Source organism: Heliconius melpomene, chromosome 19 (assembly GCF_056956725.1).
Source record: "Heliconius melpomene rosina isolate 202511_hmr_F chromosome 19, ASM5695672v1, whole genome shotgun sequence".
In the NCBI taxonomy this organism is placed as follows: Eukaryota; Metazoa; Arthropoda; class Insecta; order Lepidoptera; family Nymphalidae; genus Heliconius; species Heliconius melpomene.
This window is the reverse complement of record NC_140407.1, coordinates 14,953,467-14,978,340: the sequence shown is the minus strand read 5'-3', so window position 1 is coordinate 14,978,340 and position 24,874 is coordinate 14,953,467. Positions and strand designations below refer to the sequence as shown.

The 24,874-nt window shown below is 33.1% G+C and overlaps 1 protein-coding gene and 2 non-coding genes across 4 annotated transcripts in view; 2 read left to right on the top strand and 1 right to left on the bottom strand.

The window, feature by feature from the left end:
- The window catches only part of LOC146529000 (kinesin-like protein CG14535), a 311,360-nt gene that overhangs the window by 216,628 nt on the left and 69,858 nt on the right, over positions 1 to 24,874 (bottom strand). For both annotated transcript variants that reach the window (XM_085203831.1, XM_085203832.1), the window contains exon 2: positions 22,241 to 22,332. In XM_085203831.1, coding sequence (XP_085059957.1) covers positions 22,241 to 22,311 — 71 coding nt within the window. In that variant the 5' untranslated portion in view covers positions 22,312 to 22,332. The remainder of the gene's footprint in view (positions 1 to 22,240; positions 22,333 to 24,874) is intronic.
- TRNAL-CAG (transfer RNA leucine (anticodon CAG)) lies at positions 10,323 to 10,406 on the top strand. The gene has a single exon. It is a non-coding gene; the product is annotated as a tRNA-Leu (tRNA).
- On the top strand, positions 11,514 to 11,597 carry TRNAL-CAG (transfer RNA leucine (anticodon CAG)). The gene has a single exon. It is a non-coding gene; the product is annotated as a tRNA-Leu (tRNA).

Below are 24,874 nucleotides of genomic sequence, written 5' to 3'. Positions count from 1 at the left end.
TGTCTCAACACTAATATCACTCTACCTACCCTTCTATAAACAGGATATAACTTCATACGTAAAACAGTAAAAGAAGATAACATTATAAATTAATATCCTTAACTACGATATTAGATAAATATTATACCAGAGATATGTAACTAAGTAAATAATTTAGATTTCACCGCCGGAAGCTGACTCCCTTATTAATATTCCTTCGTAGACGCCGTGTGAAATGTCATTACTTAACTATTAATTGGCAAGACGTAGACATGCATACATTGATATTGTGGTAAGTACGGGTAGATTTGATATTAACTTTAAATTATAGAGATTATGATAGGAATTATGTATTTTTTGGCTTCACGTTGTATCCCGCACATAGGTAGGTAGAGAGAACGTAGTGTCAAGACTCTCCGTTCCCATTAAGACAGTTCTTTCCACAATTTTCGTCTATAACTTATACATTACATTAATACATATTACTATTGTTTTATACAGGGTGGAATTGTCAGCGCCACTTTAAACGAAACCACAGTTTTAACTACTCTATAAAAGCCTAATATAATTCGGAAAAAAAATAATTCTCAAAAGTTTTTTTTCAAACAAAATAAATAATAAAATTATCGTTTTAAAATAAAACGCCATTTGTAAAGTATAACATAGGCACGCACACACTTACCTGTCAAAGCGGCAACGTCGCATACGTATGTTTGCGTGACACGAAATACAGGTATGGATAAAAATCGTGAAATGTAAAAAAAATCCTACGTCCAAACCGTTGAGGTACCTTGATTATTTTTTTTAATTCTGGGTTTGAAATATTTTACCCTATATGCAGTTTCAGTAAAAGAAGCGCTGCCTCTTCCACCCTGTATAATTGCGCTATGATATATAGTATATTATGTACATTTTCTTTTATCACGCTCTTATTAGGGCAACATGTAACTATATAACTATATAATCAAAACTAATTAAATACTTCTAGCAGCTAGGTTTCATCAAGCAGGTATGATTATGGAGACAGGACTTGAATTGTGGAATTCTTCGGAGGTTACTACTACACCACCAGAGTTTAGTCTCATATAGTCTGTTTTTAAGCATATTTTATAGCATTTGTAAGCATTTTATGTAGAAAAGCATGTTTTTTAAATATATTTTAGAATCGATATATTAATCAAATATTCATTAATATATTAATAGAATCTCATTTAGGTTCCTAAATAGTATCCTAAATTGTTTATTTTAGATTTTCTTAATTTATTTTGACATATATTTTGATAGAAAAAGAGATTTATGCTTTCTTGATTAAGCAGCAGATGAATAGCAATAAATACGAATACCTATAAGTACCATAAGTGTCAAGCACGGCTAAGATAACGCCTTTTTATTGTTTTGTTTGACGCGCTCCAAATGTCCAACATTAGTGGAGTGACAAAAGTAGAGTACAAATATATGATTGAATTTACACGTAAGTACGTGTTATGTGTTCTTATAATATCAATATCATATTGAGACCCTCGTGGCGCAGGGGTTCAGGGTTGTTGTGGGTTCGATACTTACTCAGAAAAATGAAATATTTAATATCTTCATTTCCTCCGCTCTGGTAACAAGGTAAAGCGCTGCGTTGAGTTTTGCCAATCAACATCTATTGCTTCAAGAATTCGTTTCTGCCCAATTCTATAGGGAAGTGTCTAAACAATTGATTCATAGGTTCCCTTTGTCTATCCTGCTATGTGCGTGATATAGAGTTAAGCTAAAATAATACAGCTAAAATATCTTATACTATAATATTTATTATTATCTTTCAAATAGATAAAATTAACGTTTCTCCTCATAGGCGAGATTGGTCAATTACGTTTAGAAATTTCCATGTCTAACTTAATAATTTACCTGTAACAGAAATAATTTAGCAGTGAATGTGTACTTGTTGCGTTCACATTAAAACTGTTTAAGTGAAAACATTGAATATAAACGGCGAACCAAACATAAATGGTGAATGGAAGTGTCTTTATGGGAACGAAGTGTTTTAGCACTAAGTTCCTAGGTTGCCTCTACCTACCCAGCTATGTGTGATATAGCGTGAAGCTAAAAAAAATTGTACATAAATAATGGATTATATTAGGTATTACACATTATGTAAAAGAAAAGTAGAATTAGAAATAATTATAATAATAATTACAAGCACTTTCCTTCACTATTTAATTTACAAACATGTTTAGTCGCGGAATTGAAATATAACCCATAACCGCTAGCTATAGTATCAGGGAATCCACTGAGCCACGGTGGCCTCACGACTGTTATTGAATTAAAATTTTCATTATAAAATTATGCTTACTAACTGTGAGAACAGAACAAAATATAAAACGACAATTCAACACGAAATTGATAAATTACGTAATTTGTCACGTTGTCTGCTACTGGCCAGTAGGGTTGACGAAAATAAATTATAATATTTTTAACTTTTTTTGAGGCATCTAATACGTTTTACAGATTAAGCAGAGATGACTTTGTGATATATAGTAATTGAAAAAATAATTAAGCATGAAGAGACCACTAAGTAAGTCGTAGTTTCATATGGGGGTTGTCTGTCAGTCATTCAGTAACATGAGAGTTTTATTTCATACTTAGGAAAATGAATTACTACGTTTTCAATTTCCAATTTAAATATAATATGTACATGCATTACAATTATTCAAAAATATTCATATTGATGACCCCTGGGATGACCCCTGGAGTTAAATTCAAATTAACAAATTATTAAATACAATCAAGTCTTACTCTTAAAAGAGAAATAAAAAAATATTCTTGTACATTCAGCGACAACCCTATAATTCATCAAAATATCAACATTACTCAAAAATAACTATTTCACCCGCGAATGTTTTTATACTAATTGACACTTCAAAGACGTCTGTCTCCGCTTGGGGTGTAAACCCTCCGTAATAAAAATAACTCCGAACATCTGTTGCAATATCCATACTAAATACTAGATGTGCTTATATTTTGTATTCATTGTAAACAAGCTTTACACGAGGTTACTGAAATCAACAAACTTTTTACCCGACTGCGGCCAAACGCAAAAAGAGGGTTATGTTTTACTTTAAACTTGTTAATTTTTTTATTGTTTCTTTTGCTAAGCCAGCTTCTACAGTCTGGGTATATTGTCATTTGGTATATACTCAATAGGTATCAGTCCGATTCCCAATTGAAACATTATTGTTTTAGCTTCATATTGTATGCCGCATATAGTAGGGTACACATAAGGTACCTAGCAGAAACTTAAGAATTATTTATTATACTTTCATTATAATTTATTATAACTTCTACGCTCTCAAACCAAGCATCGCTTATAGTCAACTATTACCTATGCTATTTACCTTTCTTCTTTAATTTTAAAATAGTGAAGAAACAATATGAAAACATTCAAAAAAGAAACTTCCCTTAGCAGGATTTGAACTCGTAAACTACATGTATAATCCGTCCAAACCTCTAAGGCGTCTATCGCTATTACGTCAGTAAAACTTTTAAATCAATTTCATAAGTAAAGAATAAATAGTAAAAGTTCTATAGAAAAGGGATTTTAAATTTATAAAGCAAACTATTGAAGTCTTGAAAAATTCTTTTAATTAAACTTTATAACCTCTTAAGATAAAAGAAGTGGAATGTACACTTTTTACTTTGCTATTTTAGTTTTAATTAATTGAATATTTTAAATAGCCAGTTGTAGAAGACATACAATAAAAACTGGTAGATACTTTTCGTATATAGCAATATATGTATACATAGAAAATCAATTCATTCATACAAACACTAACATGCTCAGTGCATGTTAGGTGCCGCGAGACTATAAAAGTTTAAATAATAAAAATTAAAATATCCCCATGGAAGGGTAGGCAGAGGAAACAAGGGAAATAGTGTTAAGACATTCCGTTCCCCATTCAAATACTTCCATTCCTCACTTTCCGCCGTTATTTGCCCGGATACCTGAATGAAGAAATTAAAATTATAATCATTTCATTCCCTCGAGTGGAAATTGAACCCATAACCATCTTGTTTACCGTCGCACGTTCGTGCCCCTGCGCTACGACTGCCTCAATAGACAGAAAAACCTCTCCAATAAACAGATTTAAATTGATTATGTATTCATAATACCAGACATACCTACCTACGCAATAACAATAAGAGTAAGTATACTCTTTAAAGAAGGACCCCCGACTTCGTTAACTTATAAAAATTGAGAAATATTCGTTAAATATATTAAATATATACATATATATGTATATCCAATATAAGGCATTTTCTAGAAAGTTATTCTTCTAATTCATTTCTTCAATTCCATATATTCTCATATACTGAGACCTTCTAGGAATCACAACTATTAAAGAACCAATAATAATAACGATGTCGAACTGTTATAATCAATTTTTGTTATGTATTAATGGACATAAGTAGGCCGATCCAGGGGCACAACGCGACTGGTTGTGGGTTCGATCCCCATTCGAGGAAATGAAATATTTATTTAAATTTTATATTTTCATTCTATCGCTCTGGTGTCGAGGCAAAGCGATTGCTTGTTAAGTGGCGAAACTTAACGCCTTAAGTTTCGCCACTTAACAAGCAATACCTCCATAATTCGGCGTAAAGTGGGGAATGGAGTGTCCTAAAAAAGTTTCCTCTGCCTACCCTGCTGTGTGCGGGACACAGCGTGAAGCTAATTTAATTTAATTTTGATTTATAAATTTTCTACTATAAAATAACATTAACAAAATTAAACACACAAAAAAATACCGACATCTCGTTTGGTCTCAAGAATCTTTCTGCTCGATTTGTAGTGCCACCTAGCGGTTTCTATTAGAACTACGTGAAAGGAATTACTTTCTAACTTCAAGCACTTTTCGATAGATGGCGCTACAAAGGTTTACCTTATGATATCTGTAAGAGAAAACGCTTCATGATTTAAATACTTAGATCTTCACCGATGATGGTATGTTACGGAAGTATACGGATACACATATAATAAATATTTCGGTTACGGTTTCGAATGTAAAATTAATATAGAATATGAATATAATTGTTCGTTAGTTTCTGATAATTTCAGTTAAGGATATTAGAATTTTGAATGTTGATTTGAATATCTTTTAAGTTTTTGTGTGTTTATGATTTTTTTATGTAAGTAAGCCTTGGCAGCAGTTAGCAGTATATATTTGGATACAAAAGCGAGTACCTATTCGTTTAATTCTTATTACTTGGTTTTCCATGACGCTCCTGAATTATTAAAATATTAATATATACGGATTCTGACAATAATTTATATAAATATATAGTAAATTTTATTCGATATAAAAATAACAAATAAAAAAAAACATTGTGAAAAATATTTACGTTCCATTACCATCCCCACAAGACCAATGTTTTGGTGTTATCAATGTATCCCTTACCATAATCGACCCCACTTTAGCCCTTAGTTTTAAGCGCAACAATCCTTTATAAGCTATAAATACTTTTCTTTAAGAATTTATGGAACTCAACACTGCGTTTTCTAGCTTCACGCTGAATCCTGCACATAGCTAAACATAGTGGCAAGATGCTTCGCCGAATGAATGGCGGAATCCAACGCCGCACTTTGCCTCATTACCATAGCGAGGAAAATAACGTAAATCGTGGCTACAACCGCCACATTTACAGTCGCCTGCTTGTGCCCCTACACCACGGCTGCCATAGAAGAATTTTTATAAACGTCAAAAAGTAAAAGAACATCCTATCTTTCGCTACGCTTTCGTTGGAACACATTGTCGTATGCATTTCTATAGTTCACTACTATTATCTACCCCATATAACGCATGAGCCGTAGTATCGGATATTCTACTGCAACTAAATCATATGAATAATGAACTATTGGGAGCTAAGGAAGAGAGATGGCATATTTATAGGCCTGCGCCTAGCGGGCGCAAGAGTGCGGCTGCAGACGTAACGGTCGTGGGTTCAATTCTCACTGGATGAAATGCTTAATATTTTCAATTTCTCGCTCTCATTTAACACGCAATGCCTCAAGAACTCGGCGGCAAGTAGAGGAACAAAAATAACGGGCAACGGACACTCCGCGCTTTTCCTCTTTACTAAAGCCAGGAATTATGAGACTCGAGTGGGGCGCTACACCACCACCTGTTGCGTTTAGACCCTGCGTCAGGGCTGGTTTCTTTTAAGTTTCAAATTATTCACGACCTCGATGACTTCACGACTTATCCTACATAGGATAGGCAGATTGAATTTAGTATCAAAATACACCATTCTTGGGTAGATATCCCCAAATAAAGACATAGCATAAAAAAGAGGGAACCCAATTAGTCATGCGAGAGTACGAAAATGAAAATTATTCATTCCCTGAGTGGTCTTAAGGTAAGCAACTTGAATTTTATAAATAATTCAGAAGCATATGAACATCGATATAACAAATTTAATATTCAAAATTTCACTTCCGTTCTGAGACGGCACCAGATTCGCGATGTTTATAAAAGTAATGTTTAAATGCGTAACGTCGATTTACCCGTCTTTGATCTTGATATAGAACAATCGATGCCACGTGAGATCGTTTATAACTTTTTTAATGTTAATTGTTAATGTTTCTCTCTAAATTGATAATATATTTTTGTATGTTCTTAGGCCAGTTAACGCGGCTGGTAGTGAGTTCGATTTTCACTCGAAAAAATGAAATATTTAAATTGATATTTCCAATTCTACGCTCTGGTGTCAAAGCGCGGCGTTGTGCTCCATCACTAAATATACAATGTATGAGTATCGCTCTACCTACTATTCTATACGCGGTATACAGCGTGAAGCTGCTAAACGTATTTTAGATCTGAACCAATAGTCATCGTGGAATAAATAGGAGCAAATATGTATAAAAAAATTGACGCTAATTTACAGTACAATAAGAACAATTATTATAAAATGACTTGTACCACTTCGATATATTTATCTTAGAGACTCAATACTTCAAAGTCATTAAGAAAACAGACTTGCTTTATTATAATCGAATAGGCTACCTCGTCCATATAAGTAAGTCCACATGTCCATTAGTACAATGAACGGTTTGTTGATACATTCATTGCGTCAGACCAGTGTTTCCCAAAGTATAGGTCCTAAGTTCCAAATATTTCTACATAATAATGATTATTTTTAATTATATTAATAATGATTTATTTTTTCTGTCATAATAATCAAAATTAATAATTTTAACATGTTTATGTCTCATAGAGGGCGTTGTGGCGCAGCAGGAACGTCTGACGGTAAATACTGTATAACATTGGGTTCGATTTCCAGTCGAGGGAACGAATCAATATAAACATTTTCATTTTATACAAAACAAACAAAAAGTACAGAATTAAAATATGACTCGATTGATGTAAAATAACAACGAGTATATTTTTCAATACAAAAATTTACAAATTCTAATTCATTATAATTTGTCATACTTTACTTAAAAGTATTTTTATTGATTGTTTTTACCAATAATTATTTACTAAAACATCATAAAACACAACAAAAATATTTTAAAATGTATTTCCATACAAATAAGGGTTAATTTTGCATTTAACTCAGAAATGTACTAAGAAAAGTAATAACTGACCATCTCAACGTTAGCACGTGTAGAGACCACATGGCGGATCAAAGGCGCCGGATGCGGGACAATAACGTGTTCACGGCAAAAATTATATACGTACGTACGGAAATATGTGTTTAAATTTTATATACATAGTAGCGAAGGAAATTTTTCGATTTAAATTAGGAAATAAAAAAAAACTATTAAGCGGCCGTGACGTAGTGGAATAGGATACTAATTACCCGATAGGGTTGTGGGTTTGATTCCAATGCGGGTAAATTAATTATTTTCATATCCTAGTCCTAGTAAAGAGACAATTTTTTTTGTGATTGAGTTTCGCCACTCAACACTCAATATCTATTACCAATTTGGATCGATATCTGAGGGACGGAGTGTATAGACACCAGTTTTCCTGTGACTATTCTATTACATACGGGACATAGGTGTAGAAAGAAAGTGAAACTACAGGAGAACTGTATCGTTTATCCTAGAGGATAAAAAGCGCTTAAATTCCTTTCCATATGTAGCATATAAAAATTTAAAACTCGATGTCGATGGCCCTTCCCCTTTTTTTTCTCTTAATCATACATATACTTACACACAAAAATAAATAAAAATAAAGCATTTAACAGAACAATTCAATAACAAACCCACTGCATTGAAATCTAACCTGAGCCTAATGAATAGACCAACCAGAAACGAAATGCGAAAAAAGTAGAGTAAAAGAAGATCCTCAAAGGCATCCCGTATGAGTACGTATCATTAGAATTTTACAAAGAAAAATCCTTTGAAAATTGCGTAAAATTGTCATTTTGATGACATGAATAGCTTAACACGACTTCGTTTTGCGTATTAACATTACGTGGAAATTGCAACATTAATGAAGCTTCAATCAAAAGGGAAACGGAAGTAACAAAAGTTACTTTACTTTAAAGTCGGCAAAGTACCGGTAAAACGTGGAGTCGCGAGTTAATGAAATGTTTTAATTCTGTCCAAACGGTAAATTCACAATTTACATGTAAAATGAAACGCACAGCTTTTTAATAGTGTCGCCACTCAATTTGCGTGCGTGAAAACGGCTGGACGGATTTTAATGAGGCTTTTTCGTTGTGTAGTCAAAAGTTTGGATTAAAACACATAAAGTTTAAAGTTAACTGTGAAATTTGTGTTTTTCTGTTTTTTACTTATCTGAATTTGAAAGCCATAAAAAGTTCTGCATTCTTTAACCTTTTTTTCAAAGAATCTGTTTAAAAGTAAGTGGAACCCAGCTGTGCACTATGTCCAATCAAAATAGGGAAGTAAATAGTCTAAATGAGATTTGAATTCACGATCGCAAGATTTCGTCAGGTAATTACGGCGTGGTGGTGTATGTATCTCAAATTTTACATTATACTTTGCAGTTTTTATGCAAAATGTATAAATCTAGTTTTATTTAACACACCTAATAGCAAAATCAAAGGGTTTATTATTAAGAACTTTCTCCGCAGTTCCAAAGCTCGATACAAATGTAAACATAATCTAAAACACGACCGGAAAGCGCAATGTTCCATTCTGAACGGGAATTAGAAATAGATTTTATGTTCCAGTCATGTTTTAGTTCTATTACTATGATTGTTATCAGATACTTGATATAATACATAATAACATAACATAACATAAAAACTCTTTATTTCACACCATATTAAACATATTTAACAAAAAATAATATGTTCATAATATATTGTAAACATTTTATTTTGCTTTTCTTTCAGCTTCACGCTGCAGGATAGGCAGAGGGAACCTAGTGGTAAGACACTCCGTTCGCCACTTTCTGCCGAATTCTGGAGGCATTGCGTATTGAGTGAGGAAATTCAACGCCTCGCTTTGCCTTAACACCGGAGATAAGTTATAAAAGTATAAATTTAAATAAATATTTAAACTGACTGAAGACTGGCCTCACAGACCAGTATATTAGTACGTGAAGCATATTTCAATCGGTTCTTAAATAAAAACAAAAGATAATATTATAAAGTTGTAGTGAAACGTAAAGTTATTATGTATCGAAAGTAATTCAGTTGAAAAAATAAATAATTATGTAGTATAAGCGGGCGAAGCCGCAAGCATACATTTTCTATGCCGCTTCACGCTGTATCCCGCACGTAGCAGGGTAGGCAGATAGATACTTTCACATTCCGCCGAATTCTGGAGGCGCCACGACTGACCTCCGAGTGTTATTGCTTATAAGAAATAATATAATGAGAACACTATTTGAGTTCTCTTAATTAACTATTTCACTCATTTTATCTTAAAGCTTGCCGCTAACAATTAAACTTTGACCTGCTCTTAGCGGAATTAGTTCGGTATATTTTTGAAACAAAGAACAAACTTATTAAAATTCTCAACCTAATAATTTTATTGAATCATAAATAATATTTTTATGCAGGTTTCAATAAAATACATTTATTGTTATGAGAAAAGTTGGTTTAAGTTTTATAGTAGGTACGAATCCACAAGCTTCAGAAAAGAAATTACTTTGCATTTCTGATCAAAATTATAACCTACATGGAGTTGAAAATTATGTGGAAAGTAGAAATTTTCCCTACATTTATATTAAAGAAAGTCACTTAAAATGAATCAAATTTCACAATACATGTTTGGTAGTTTTTAAAATGTTATTTTTATTTTTTTGATCTATATAATTAAAAAAAATCTATGTCTAAATATATATTTTATAGTAAATAATTTCACAAATCATTACATAGTCAGGATGGCCGAGCGGTCTAAGGCGCTGCGTTCAGGTCGCAGTCCACTTCTGTGGGCGTGGGTTCGAATCCCACTTCTGACAGATATTTTGCCTACAGGTATAAAAACAATATATTTCATTTTGAAAAGATTACTGTGTAAAACATTCACTTGCCCTGCGACTATCGGATTTACTGCAATTTTTTTCTTTATACTATCTAGTTTTTAACTTGAGAATTACGCGTTAACTGGGAAAGAAGCTATAACATATGAATAAAATTTTACTGGTTCCTACCTAATATTTAAACTAAAAAAATAAATGATAGTATAACACAATGCCTTCCCTTACCCTTTCCCTTTCAATCCCTGCATCTTGGTTGTATTGCATCGTTTTATTTCTTGTCTGATAGAAGATTTCAAAAGAATATAAAGCATTGTCCAGAGTGCCTCCATTATGACCGCTTCAATGGTTACTGCAGGATGAGACGGCATTTCGCTTAGAAGGGCCATAGTGAATTATAAAATGTAGAATAGTTTGCAAGGCTCAGCAATTGCCTGTAAACGCAAGATTTGTGGGTTCGATTTCCAAAAGTATTATTATTATTTCCTCCTTCTGTTAACAAGACATAGCGCAGCGTTGAGTTTCGTCACTTAACAAGCAATGCTCAAAATTTGAGCAGTGGAGAATGAAGTACTAACACTGGGTTCCCTCTGCTTATCCTTCTATGTATGGGAGACTGCGTAAACTAAAAAAAAATGTCTTTAAAGAAAATGTCTTTAGAACAAGAGCGAACTCATTCTTTCATTCAAGATCTTATTTATCTATATATATAAAATCGAAAGGTCACTCACTCATCACGAAATCTCAGAAACTACATGTGCTAGAAATCTCAAATTTTGCATAGGAGTTACTTATAGGACATAGGTGCTCGCTAAGACGGGAATTTGCAATATTCGACTTCTAAGGGGTTGTTTTTGGGGTCGAAAGTTTGTATGAAACTTCGTTACTATAAATGCTAGGAGTCTCAAATTTTGCTAACGTCACTAGGACGTAGTCATGGAGACAGAAATGAACAATAACATAGTTCACGCGGGTGAAACCGCGAGTGGGCCGCTAATGAATTATAAAAGTAAATATGTTACTTACATATTTACTAATTTAATATACTACTCCTGCTACTATTCCTGCTTTTTCCATCTAATTTACATAGTCAGGATGGCCGAGCGGTCTAAGGCGCTGCGTTCAGGTCGCAGTCCACTTCTGTGGGCGTGGGTTCGAATCCCACTTCTGACAAACATTTTAGTTAATCTTGATGATTTGTTCATAAATTTGTACGAACATACTATAGACATTTTTTTACCTCTGGTTTTATTAAGTACTTGATAGATTAGAACTAGTTCTGAGAATTCTTTTTTTACTTTTAGTTATTTTTTAAGATTCTTGGTGTATGGAAGGTAATAAGGTAAATAGTAAAATCAAAGCGACGTTCACTCAGTAACATCCAACTTTATTTATTAAATTTTAATCAAGTTTAATTAATATTGTTATCTTTTTTTATCTCTTCAGGCTATATTCTGCACGAAACAGAGGAGCCAGAGGGAGACTAGTGAAAAGGCACTAAGTTTCCCACTTTCCGAATATTCGAGACATTGCTTGTTGAGAGGCAGAACTCAACGTCGCTTCGCCTGTATCTTACTACGAGAGCAAATAAATGAAAATATTTATTAAATGAATAATCCATTCCCCCCAACCTGAATCGAACCCAAAACCGTCATGTTTAGAGGTACACACTCGACGGCATCAAAATCTTAATTTATTCAAATTAAAACATTAAAGTCGAATGTTTCCCAACATTCCGTCTCTAAATCCCTGATCAACTCGCAGCGATGGTACTCAAATGTCCCCCAAAGCGTTTCAAAGACCGGCGGAACCACTCCACGGCAGTCGAGCCGGCCATTGAGAGCCGGCAATTCTTTGAAATGCCCTGTCTTTAAGTAATAAGGGGAAAAAAATAATTTTTCAATGACTTAAATGTCTACATCATCAGTTTTTACTTGAATGATGGAAAACGAAAGGATTTTTTTCAGATAAGCTTTGTGTATATTATGAGTTTGTATTTTCGTATAAGCCTTTACGACGACGTTGTGGTTGTTAACGCGACGGTTGCGGGTGCGATTCCTAACGCGACTTGGGTTACAAATTATTTTCATTTCCTGGTTTTGGTAATAAGATAAAGCGCGGCGTTGAGTTTCGCCGCATAATTCAACAAATTTTCGCGAAGCGTATATAACAATGTTTCTTAATAATAGTTTCTCTCTGCCGGGTAGGCAGACTTCATATGCGAGACATTTGTATAGGAAGAAATAAAATATATTTAAATCTTATTAATACTTTATTTGACTATTTAAGTAGTTCCCACATCAGGAAGCGAAATATTTTCATTTCCTGTTTCTGGTAACAAGACCAGTGTCGAGTTCCGCCACTCAACACGCAATACCTATAGAATTTGACGGAAAATAGAGATCGAAAACGTCTTAATAGGAACGGAGAATGTCACTAGGTTCCCGGTACCTACCTTGCTAATGAAGAAAAAAATAAATAAAAATATAGGTACACATTTTTCAATAAAAACCTTAATTACAGTTTGGGCAGACAAACAGTAATTAATGTAGCCAGGCTCAGTCACACGTATAATAGGGACTGGTTACTATTAAAACGTGAGGTAAAAACCATTAAACGTCTGTATGGTTCAGTAGATCAAACAGATGCTCCCCGTACACGTACATACATACATACATACATACATGCGGGTGGAAAAATAAATATTTTTACATTTGTCGACGGTAATACGTTCAAAAATGAATGCATTTCACATGAGTCCAGGCGTTTTCGATGACAGCGTATAATAAACATATGCACGTGTGTTGTGTAGTGGTGTATGTGATAGGATGAAGCGGATAGTTATTTCTTTGTAATATTTTTAGACATTGAGTTATATTTTAAGACATTTTTAATCCATTTGGAGACAATGTACACAATGTGTGCATTTAAATTTTCCCAAATAGATTTGAACATGGAGTTCAATATGCAGGTAACCTATGAATATTGATCTATTATTAAAAAAAATAATGTCATACTATTATTAATTGGAAGCAAATAAAGTGTGTACATAAAATAAATATAAGAGTACAAACATACGACTGTTAATGAGACAGATGAAATATTTAAAAGTTAAGTCAGTCAGCCGCCAGTCAACACGCAATGTCTCCAGATTTCAGTAGAAAGTGGAGTACAGAGTGTCTTAACATTAGGTTCCCACGCACCCTCTGCCTACCTGCAACGTCCAAGATACAGCGTACAACTAAACAAAAAACTTCAGATTGACTTTACAAATGTCTCTTTAGTTTTTTTATTCTTTTAATATATTATTAAAATCGTCATTCCCTTCTCTCTTGTTCCGTTGCTACGGTACAACATGTACGCAACGCACCGCCACGCAACTTATTAATAATGTGTAACACCTAAAAACATATTTTTTATTTTTTACAGCCTTTTACACTATTGGCATTTTAAAAATTCATTACAGCAGTATTGTATTACAGATGACATGTTATTTAAGCTTAATGGATTACTTACAGTAATTAAGATGAAAATAGAGGTTTTTGTTATTTTTAACACGCGAAAAATAAAGTGGAGAATGAATTGTCTTAACTCTAGGTGTTTCAACATTAGTTTTAGTTTGTGTATTCTGCGATATGCAATATTCTAAAAATGTAGAAATTGGAATGTTATTTATTTTCGTAAACATAATCAAACGTCAGTCTTTGCGCAAGGGCACAAGCCTGTAAATGGAAACACGATAGTTATGCGTTCGATTTACTATTTTCATCTCCACGCTGTCGTAACAGGAATAATTGCGGCGTTAAACTGCGCCACTCAACACGCAATGCCTCGAAAATTCGGCAGAAAATGGCCACAGGAAGTATCTTAATAAGAACGGAGTGTGAGGAAACTTGAACCTGCAACCGCCAAGTACGTTTAACATATCTTTATGCCGTCAAATTAATGCAATCCATATAATTTTATTATATAAATAGAGACCAGCGCAAACAAAATTGTATGCAGCTTACGACAGAAAATATTTCCGGTTTTAATAAAAGCTGTATCGGATATTGGACGATATTTATTAGTTCCTCCCGATTCCGATATGTATATAGGGCATCCGATTCAGGTAGGAATACTAATATAAAATTTTATTTATGTTTTAGTATGTTATAATTATCATTTTTGGCATCAATAAAGTACTTTAAAATTTCCTTAATTTTAAATATTATTATATGTATAAATTCAAGACATTGAGTAAAGGAAGCCAACGCCGCGCGGTGTCTTACCAATGCGGGAAAATAAAACGAAACTAAATATAATAATTCCCTCGAGTTGATATCAAACCTTGGACCATTACGTACACAGTCAGACATTCCATTACTTGCGGGTGACCTCAAATACATTCTTATCAGTATATAAGTATATATATGTGTATATAGAGACAGTTAATAGGTCAATAGTAGTTTATATTTATAGACATTTAACACTACAGAAGGCGACCACCCGCAAACTTCGGAACCCTTTAACCAAAGGTTATCTGGTCTCCTCACGAATGACATAATACTTCAAGATATTCATAGTTCGAAATATAATAAAATTCCATTCAATTTTATCTTCATAGGTAATAACATTAAATTTCCTAGGAAGGAACCTAATGTTAAGACATACATCCCCCCCCCCCTCACACACACACACACACAGACATCACTTTCCGCTCAATTTTTGAGATTACGTGAGTAACAGAATTCAACGCCCCGGTTTCCTAGCAGAGGGAAATCGCTACTGCCTCTTAAAATTTAAGTTATTAAATAAGAAATTACTTAATAAAGAAGATTATTTAAAATCGAAGAAAAAACTTTGAAGCTCTCAGCAGCGCAGATTCTAGATTTTGGCGAAAATTGATGAGCAGAAGTATCTGAACTTGAAAAAAAAAACGATTTATAATATTTTGAACCCGCATCTGTCGGGAATCGTCCAAGCGCTCTGGGAACTAAGCCATACGTTCTCATGAAGCTCCGATTAATTCGAAATTCATATATTTATGTAGTTACCATCTCTGTAGATAGGTTTTAAATTAAAGTTAACTATTTAAATGTCAAATACAATGCACTTAAGATGTGTAAATAAGATTAATTGACGACATTTTGACCACTTACTACTTGAGATTGACATTGACAAGTGATAACGTCGAAAAGAATTTAGCAAAAATGAAGACTAGAAAAATATTTTATAATAAATATAAAAATAGCATTTCTGTAAAAAAAATTGAACCTACAACCATCATTAAAGCAAAACGTTAGCAAAATTCAATTCACTAGTAACTAACAAAGCTTCATATACTCAACAATTTGAAATGACAAAGGCGGATTCCGCCATACTCTGTTCCACAAGGGTTCGTATTATATCAAGTAACAGTCTGCATCTACGCGGTAACCCTATACTGCACTTGTACGTATTTGTTTAATAACTTTGTCGTTCCTAATATAATATAGGTATGAAATAAAGTTTTACTGCAAATTATAATATTAAAATTAATTATCGTTTTAATTTGGAAGCTTTTAAATATATTTTTTTATTTGTGTGTAGATATAAGTTTAAGATTTTATTAAATAAAAAACATATTTGTATGTCTTTACTAACCTCCTTCACTGAAGTTAAACTATATTAACATGTTCATTGCCCTTGGAAGTATTTTGTTTCAAATAAGTAGGTATTCATAATTTTCAAAGAAATAACTTAATCCATAATAATTTTGATTAGTTAAGTAAATGTGATGCGTAGATTCTGTAAAAAAATACATATAATATTCTTCATATTTCCTTTTTTATCATTATGGAGTGGAACGATTTCGCAAAGAAGATTAGAATTTATGAACACAACCTCCACTAATGAGACCGTGGATTGGAAAAAGTCAACATTCGAAAGCTTATTACAAAAGTTACCTTTAATATATTTTTTATATAATTTAATATTTCTTATAAAATGTCCGATTAATAAAATGTTGTGCTCTTTACCTGCTTAGCTAAGAAATTAGTTTCGCGTCTTTTTACTACATAACTATATAATTAACTCCGTTCCTCACACACTGCCGAATTTTTGAGAGATTACAAGTGGCGGAACTCAATACTGCGCTTCATCTTCTCGAGTGGCGCTATCAAATAAAACATAATTATTCCCCCGAGTGGGGATCGAACTCACAACCTTCGCGTTTACAGTCAAAGGCTCTAATTACAACTTACCACCACCACAACCACCAAGACTCTAATTTACGACTTACCTAACAACCTAAAGCAAAAAAAATAAGCCAAAAAACAAAAAAAAAGAAAACACGATCATTATGTAAAACCAAACTAACAACCGTCGTTTCACTCCACGCAAGATTCTCTAATTGCAGACGCAAGCCTCTTTGTATCAGATTATAGTTAACTCTGGTCTGGTACTCGATACTGCAGGATACAGACTGCAGGGTACAGACTACAGGGTACAGACCAATCAACTTGGAATGTATTCATGTCACGTCAGACGAAACCCACTATTGGCAACGCATGGTGTAAATTATCAGTAATTATGATACGGATATATTATGAACATGCTATCGACATTTGTAGGGAGGGTTGTAAGGGTTAACACAAATTGTGTGTTTGTTTTTTATTTTAATTATTTTGTAGGGACAATTTAGAGACATATACGAGTATATAGCGACTATATGCGGCATTGAATTTCGTCATTCACGTAATGTCTCGAATTTGGACCAAAAATGTCTTAAACATTATAATTTCTTTTCTTACCGTACTGAATACGAAATAAACATACGTGTAGCTTTGAATCGAAAGGAAACGAAAATATAATTTCCCCAATAACAATCGGGGATCAAACCCAGAACCTTTTTATTCAGTCTCGAGACAACATCTACAGGCGGTCTTTAATAACATTACTTAAAATTATGTTGCTTAGCAAAACTTCAGGTCCCCATATTATTAATAGAAAAAAAAACATCTAAATTTATAAAATTCTTATAAAATCCTGCATTTATTTTCCACCATGTTTTCTACATAACATTGCACGATCAAAAATCACAACCACAATTTATTTTCAAAGTATATTTCACCGACAACGAGTCCGCGCGACGCATTGAATTAAAAAATACATCTCTCCATATTAAAGTTTAAACGCAAATGAAATGAAACATAACGTTCCTCCTCCTCCTTCTCTCAAACACTTGTGACTCCTACTCATATTATAGAAGCTAGATAGTAAATAATGGACGTTCGTTTTTATGTTTTTCAAGTTGTTATGGTATATCATGACGCAGTGGCAAAGCATCTATAAACGTGAAGGTTGTAGGTTCTATTCCTACTCGGGGGTAAGAATTATTTTCGTTATAATGAGTTGTTTAAGTATAACGAACTAATTAATAAATAATTTACCTGAAATTATAATTTTATCATCGGTAATACTAGAATCAAAGCTCTGGGGAAGCGCTGTGCACCTCAATAGGTTTAGGTAATCAATATTAGGTCTATTCAAGTTACGTCAAACGCAACGGAGGCTTACGTTGAGTGCAATGACGAATTTCGGGATACGAATATCGAAACTAAGATTTATTGCGTTTGATATTGTAAGTGTAGGACAGAGTGTTTGAACACTAGATTTTCTTTGTTTAGCCAATTAGCAAAATTATAATTTTGTCCTTAAGGCACTCATTCATGGTTTAATAGTTATAAATTAACAGTTCACGATCTTTCCCGCATAGAAGCATAGTCTGAGGGAATCTTTTATTAACACACTCTCTTTCTTAATTTTAGCCCAATTTTCGAGACATTGCTTCTTGAATAGCAGAATCCAGCACTACGATTCATACAAACGTTATATAAATAAGCTTAAATTTTTTACAGGGAAGGTAGTATGATAGCATTATATCTAGTCAAAAAATTTTGACATTTCATTACATTAAAAAGTTTCTAAATATTTGAGTGAAAATTTCTAAAATACATTTATTAAATACAAGTACACAAATAAAACCGGGATATTCCACTAGTTGCAAAACGGTTGAACCTGACTCTAGGCACGTGAACTCTCCCATAGAAACCTCGAATAAACTATCAAACGTATTGCTATCGTTTGGTCGGCTCGTTTCAAAGTTAGACTAGGTACCACGAACTAGAAATTGTTGTATTATGTATATTATATACTTTAGTTATGTGTTGAGGTCGTCGTGGCGCAGTGGCACACTGTGGACTGTAAACGCGATCGTTATGGGTTCGACTTCCATTCGGGGGAATGAATTATGTAATATTTTCATTTCCTAGTTCTAATAACATAGCAAAGTGAGCATAGCAGGCACACAGATCCTTTAGATAAAAGTTACAGACTGGAATTTTCAAGTCTTTTGACAACAGAACTCGACACCATGCTTCATCTTCAACAATTTCAACTCTGCGACAAGAGCAATGGTCTCTTGGAAGTGTTTATATGTTTTCTATTTTCCTGACGTACGGCGTTAGATGGACAAAACTTAAAAATCAGAGTGATTTACCACTATGTTCTATCAGCTCTACAAAAAATGGTAAATCAACAGAGATAAAAAATAATCCAAATCCGTAGTGGAGCAGTAGAACAGCATCTGGCTGACGCAACGGTTGTCGGTTCTATCCCCATTTGAAGAAATGATTATATATAATTTATTTACTTTTTCATCCGATCAACACGCATAACTCGAAAAATAGGCAAAAAGTGGGGAAAGGAGTGTTTTAACACTATATTCCCTTCGTATCCTGCTATCCGTAAAGCTACTTTTTTATAAAAAAAATCTACATGCAATAAATTTCACGCAACCATAACTTACTATTCAATTTGACGACACATCCCATATACAGGATGATATTAATTAAAAAAAACCCGCGCCAAACAAACTCAACACCCTGTAATCGTCTATAATGTGTACATACGAAGCATTTCGATGACGCGATATGAATACACTTCATACATACCTTTTGTTCGGATGACGCTATTGAGAGGGTATTATGACACAAATACGATACCTGCATTCGATATTATTCAATGGAGCCTCCCACGGGAGGTAGTGGGAAATTCAAATTCGTTATTTTCATATAATGATTAGTTTTAGCTTTTAATTATGGAGTGGTTATAGTGGAATTAGTGACGTTTGGATGAATATTTTGTTTGTAACCCTTTTCATTAGTGAAATTCTAATTTTAATAGAAATCTATGTGATTTTTTGGTTTATAAATTTGTCGCATATAGGTAGGCAGATTGTCGTACTAAACTCAGGGTAGAAATATATAATTTACGACTTCATCTGCATGGGAAAATAAACTGAAATAACTTTTCAATCTATGAACCAATTGTAAAAAAACAAACACTAAATGTCATCTGAAGTTTAGGCCAAGCCGTTTATGAGATAAGCATACATAAACGTAAAGAAAAACAGACAAAAGTTTAACAAATCGTTATTTTGGTTTCATTACTTTGCAAATCTCCCCGATAATAGATACTCTCATATAGACCTTTCGTATACAGACATAGATTAGTTAAATATTTTTTATTATATGTATAGATATAAACATTCTCCAAACGCGGATTGAAACCACAACCACTGTGCAAATAATCAAATACTTTAACTATTACACCTAAATTGTGAATAAAAAATCATAGTTTAGTATAAACCACATAATTTGTAAGCAAAATAGAAATCCAATATTCGCAGATTCTATACAGTCAAATTTCAGAAAGCTAATTACCTCACATCATCAATGACAATTCTAGTAACAAAATATATATTGAGGTCACTCGTAACACAAGGGCAAAAGCGACAGGTTGAGGGTTCGATTCCTACTCAGGAAAATTAAATATTTAATATTTTTATTCTCTAGTAACGAGGCAATACGCGGCGTTAAGTTTAAGAACTCAACACGCAATGCTTCTAGAATTCATTCGAAAGTAGAGAACGGAAGAATCTTTTTGGGAAAGGAGTGCCTTAACACTAGGTTCCCAGGTTCTCTATGCTCATCCTGCTATGTGAGGGATAGGTATCACGCTGATACAATAAGAAGTATATACTCAGGTGCCATTATTCTCATCGCTTTGACAGTTTATATCAGAGTTGATTCCCTATACAAAACTTCGAGTGTTCAAATTTACATAAAGATTCGAGCTTTTATAGCGATTCAAATGTAAGGACTGGTGAAGCAATCTCGAACTTAGAATGGGAAGTCTATCAGCAAAGTTTTTACGAGTATTGAAGATACTAAAAGATGAACGTACGAGAGTTGTCTTTTCTATATTTTTTGTTTGGTCTATGCAAGTAAGTAATTTGTCTTTAATGTGTGATTGTTAAACTTGTAATAATGAAGTTTTTGCATGTTTTAAATGTATAATTAATGCGATTGAATTATATACAACAAAAAACCCGAGTTAAAATTAAATTTCATATACAAATACATACATTCTCAAACAACCCTCTTTGTGGCGGCGCAGTGGGGTAAAAAAGCAAATTCACTCCTTAACAAGATAGGCACAGAAAACATAAAGTTCAAGACACTCCGTTCTCCACATTCCACCATAATAATATTGCGAGATAAGTGGTGGAACTCAACGCCGCCGCCGCAATGTCATATCCCTTGAAAGGGGAACAAACTCACAATTATATTATTTCCAATTGTCAAATGCGTTTCCAATGGTCTAAAAATAAAAATATCATAACTATGTAAAACAATGATTTATTGTGAAATAAGTGGTGCGTTAAGTAAGTGATATATGTAATTTAATATACTGTGATGTATAAAAACTTAGCCCCGATTTTAACACGTGTGGTATAATAGACATTCGTCACGTTTCTTTTTGGATTCTGGATGAACTAAAAATATCTTTTTTTGTAACTTCACTTTCGTTTTTTCTGTGAAGCATAGTGTTAAGACACTGTCGAATTTTCGGAACATTGCTTGAGTAGGTATAATAAAGATATAATAGATTTTTTTTTAATAAAATCGAGCCAGAACAAATAAGATCCCAAAAGGTTTAAATTAAAATAAATTTACTTTATATTTTAAACTGTACAGACTTTATTGAAATAACTAAACATATTTATCTATACACTAAAATAATATTACATAAATAATTATAAAATTCAAGCGGGCGAAGCCGCCATCAGGCCGCAAGTTAATAAATATAGATACTGTCAATTGCAGTGTACATTAGAGCTTTCATTATATATTTATTATACAGACTATTTTAGCCGCCCGTATATTTTAGCCAACACTTTGATAGTTTAAACAGATTATCGGTGATGTAAAATTTCACTAGTTTTTACGGGCTATGGATTACGGTGGCCTTGTTCCTTATATTAATAGGTATGGAAATAGTCTACTTAGTGAAAAGCATTTTTCCTTATTGAAGTTTTGTGTTTTTTTTTTTATAAAAATACTTTTCGGAATTTGAACCTGTAATAGTTAACGAATAATAGTTAAGTTATTTGTAGAACGACTAAAGCAATTATGTTTTTATTTCCCCGCTCTGTTAAGATAATGTGTGGCATTGAGTTTCGCCTCTTAATATGTTATGTCTTGTCTTCGAGCGGAATGCGAGGAACGGAGTATCTAAGTTTCCCTCTGCTTGTACCACAAGCTGGGTGCACACGCTTGTGACTCTCGCGACAGGCTATGGGTTCGACTCCCAGTTGAGGAAATTAAATATTTACGTCAAATTATTTTACTTTGTAAACTTTATAGTAATATAGCTTAAAATGCATACCAATACCATATAAGCTACAATTTATATAGAAAAAATGTATAATTTTTCAAGTATAAACTCACCTATTCGGTAGTTCCTTAGGCGGCGGCATAGGTGTGGGTATCCGCCGACCACCCCGCATGCTGCCTTCCATAGTGGCTCCGTGTATGAGGCTCTGGAACAAAACTACACTTCAGATGATGACGATTAGCTATGGTATGCTACTCTAGAGATTTGGTGTTTCACTAGTGTTCTTGTAAATAAGAATAAAAAAAAATGAAAAATAAAATATTAAAATTAATATGGTATAAAATATATTTTCTAAAATGGATGGGGTACTTTTTTGCTTATATTTTTTATTTTTTTTATAAATAATTCATATTTAAAAAAGTATATTTATTAGTGACGTTACAACTTTAAAATTTCACGTATGTACGTGTCTGTCGAATCGTAGCTTCTGAGACCTGAACGAAGGAACCGATTTTAATTTAGTTTGTTTGAAAGGTGACTTTATCGAGACTCTTCAATCCCTCTACCTACGAGCTATATACTAGATTTCTCCGTGTTTTTTTGTACATTTTTTTATTTTCAGATACAGTGAGAACATAAAAAAGATGAAAAATTACAAAAAACATGAAAAAAAATTACAAAAAACATGAAAAAATCTAGTTTCCTTTCAACTATTATCTTCCCACATCTCCCTGACGAAGTCTAACTCTAAATGAAGGAGCTACCGCTTGGCTATTCATTAAGACCGACACCGTGCTATTGTGTGCAGGTCGTTGAGGCTCATCGTCTATACTGGTTTTAAATAAGAGGACTGAAAGATACAGATTTGTATACATTTTGTTCCAGCTTGTAATGACACTTTGACGCCTTTGATGGTGGCTAGTATTGGATGAGAATCAATATTTTTGATTTATCTGTAGGGCTGATATTCTTTGGTAATTTAGATTGAAAATGAATGTTCTTTATTTTTTTGTGAAAATTTTAAATGTTTCATCCTCCTAATGCGGAATCGATGTTTTCCGCCACAAACATCGTGTTTTCCGCCGCACGCTTGTGTTGAAAATCTTACAATTAAAGTATTTGAAAAGTTTAATCTTTTTATCAAAAATAACTTTTTATTTGTTAATTTTAATTATATTTTTGCTTTCCAACTCCACAATTCAGATATCAAAGGTGGCTTGAAGAGATTGTAATACCTGCCTTTGTGTTTAACGATCTATGGCTATGCGTATTTAAGATATTTGTAGATACTTCTTACATATTAGGGGAAAACAAATCTTTTATTAATTTAAAATATTTTTTTTAAAAATAAAAATAAATCATTTTTTTCGATTATATTAGACGAAATTTCGCGATGGTTCCGCTGTCGACCACTTAATCTCTTAAAATTCTAAAAATAGAAAAACAGAATATTTTTCCGAAGAAAAGTTATGAAAGGTTATTCTGAAACTACTAAAATTAAGAATGTTATTATTTCTGTGTTTCAATATGCATTAAGGCGCAAGAAGCCCCGCGTCCATTGGTCTGTTTAATTTTAAAACTTTAGAGCTTGCAATCTCCATGTTAAATTTCCATATCGAATAATTTCTTTATTGATATATTGCTTCTAAAGAATATGCAACTGTAAAAATAAGAAACTATATCCTATATCTTATAAAACAAAGTCGCTTTTCGTGTCTGTCTGAACTTTCTAACTCTTCTTCTTCTAAACCACACAACGGATTTTTATGCAGTTTTCACCATTAGGTCGAGTATTTTTCAAGGAAGGTTTATATATAGTTTATTATTTGTACATTCTTATGTAAATTAACATAAATACGATAAATGTGTCTAAAGTCCTACCCGTTGAGACACTTTCGCGCATGCGCTGCTTTAATGGGAAGTACTACATGAAAATAATGTACTGGAGTATTGTTCCTCTTAATAAGATCTACAGAAAAGTCCGCGAGAGCATATTTTTATCTTTTAAGAATAACGTGTAGTGATCATATTTCTGTCTAAAAATAGTAATTTCAATATATTTTTTATTGTGAGGGATATTTTTCCATAATGGTATTAATCCTTATCCTTTAAAATACTTTATTAATTTTCTACGTTAAACGAAGATAAAATTTGCTTTTTAAACTATTTCGAAATTGCGAATAGTATTAGAGAAAAACGCATTTAATTGTTGATACATCCCGCCGTTGATACATCAGCAGTGCCGACTCAAGTTTTACTTATCCCTTACTCTCAGCATATAAATAAGTATATTAGTTACGTTGGCCATTTAATGTAGATCAAAACTGTCTTTTACTGTTTTTTCATTTTAATAAGTACTTTAGAAGTTGTTACAATTTTGCGACGTTTTGCTTATACAAGCGCGTCATGAGCAGTCATCGGTGGTTCAGTGGTAGAATGCTCGCCTGCCACGCGGGCCTGGGTTCGATTCCCGGCCAATGAATTCTATTTAATTTTCCTCACAGGCAGCCACATAGTGCTTGCTTTTCATCAGGGACAGAATACCCTCTTCAGCATTAACCACAAGCTCGAAAAAAAACCCGCCCGCTATAGAGACATAGCAACGAAGATTTAGATGCGTTTGCACGTATTGGATAATTGGAGTTGAATGTATTATTTCAGCGCGATTTATTTGGTTTCATATTTTTTGTAGTAGTTATTAGTAGGTAGGCTTTTGTTTATAATTTCTTCCGTTTAAAAATAGACAT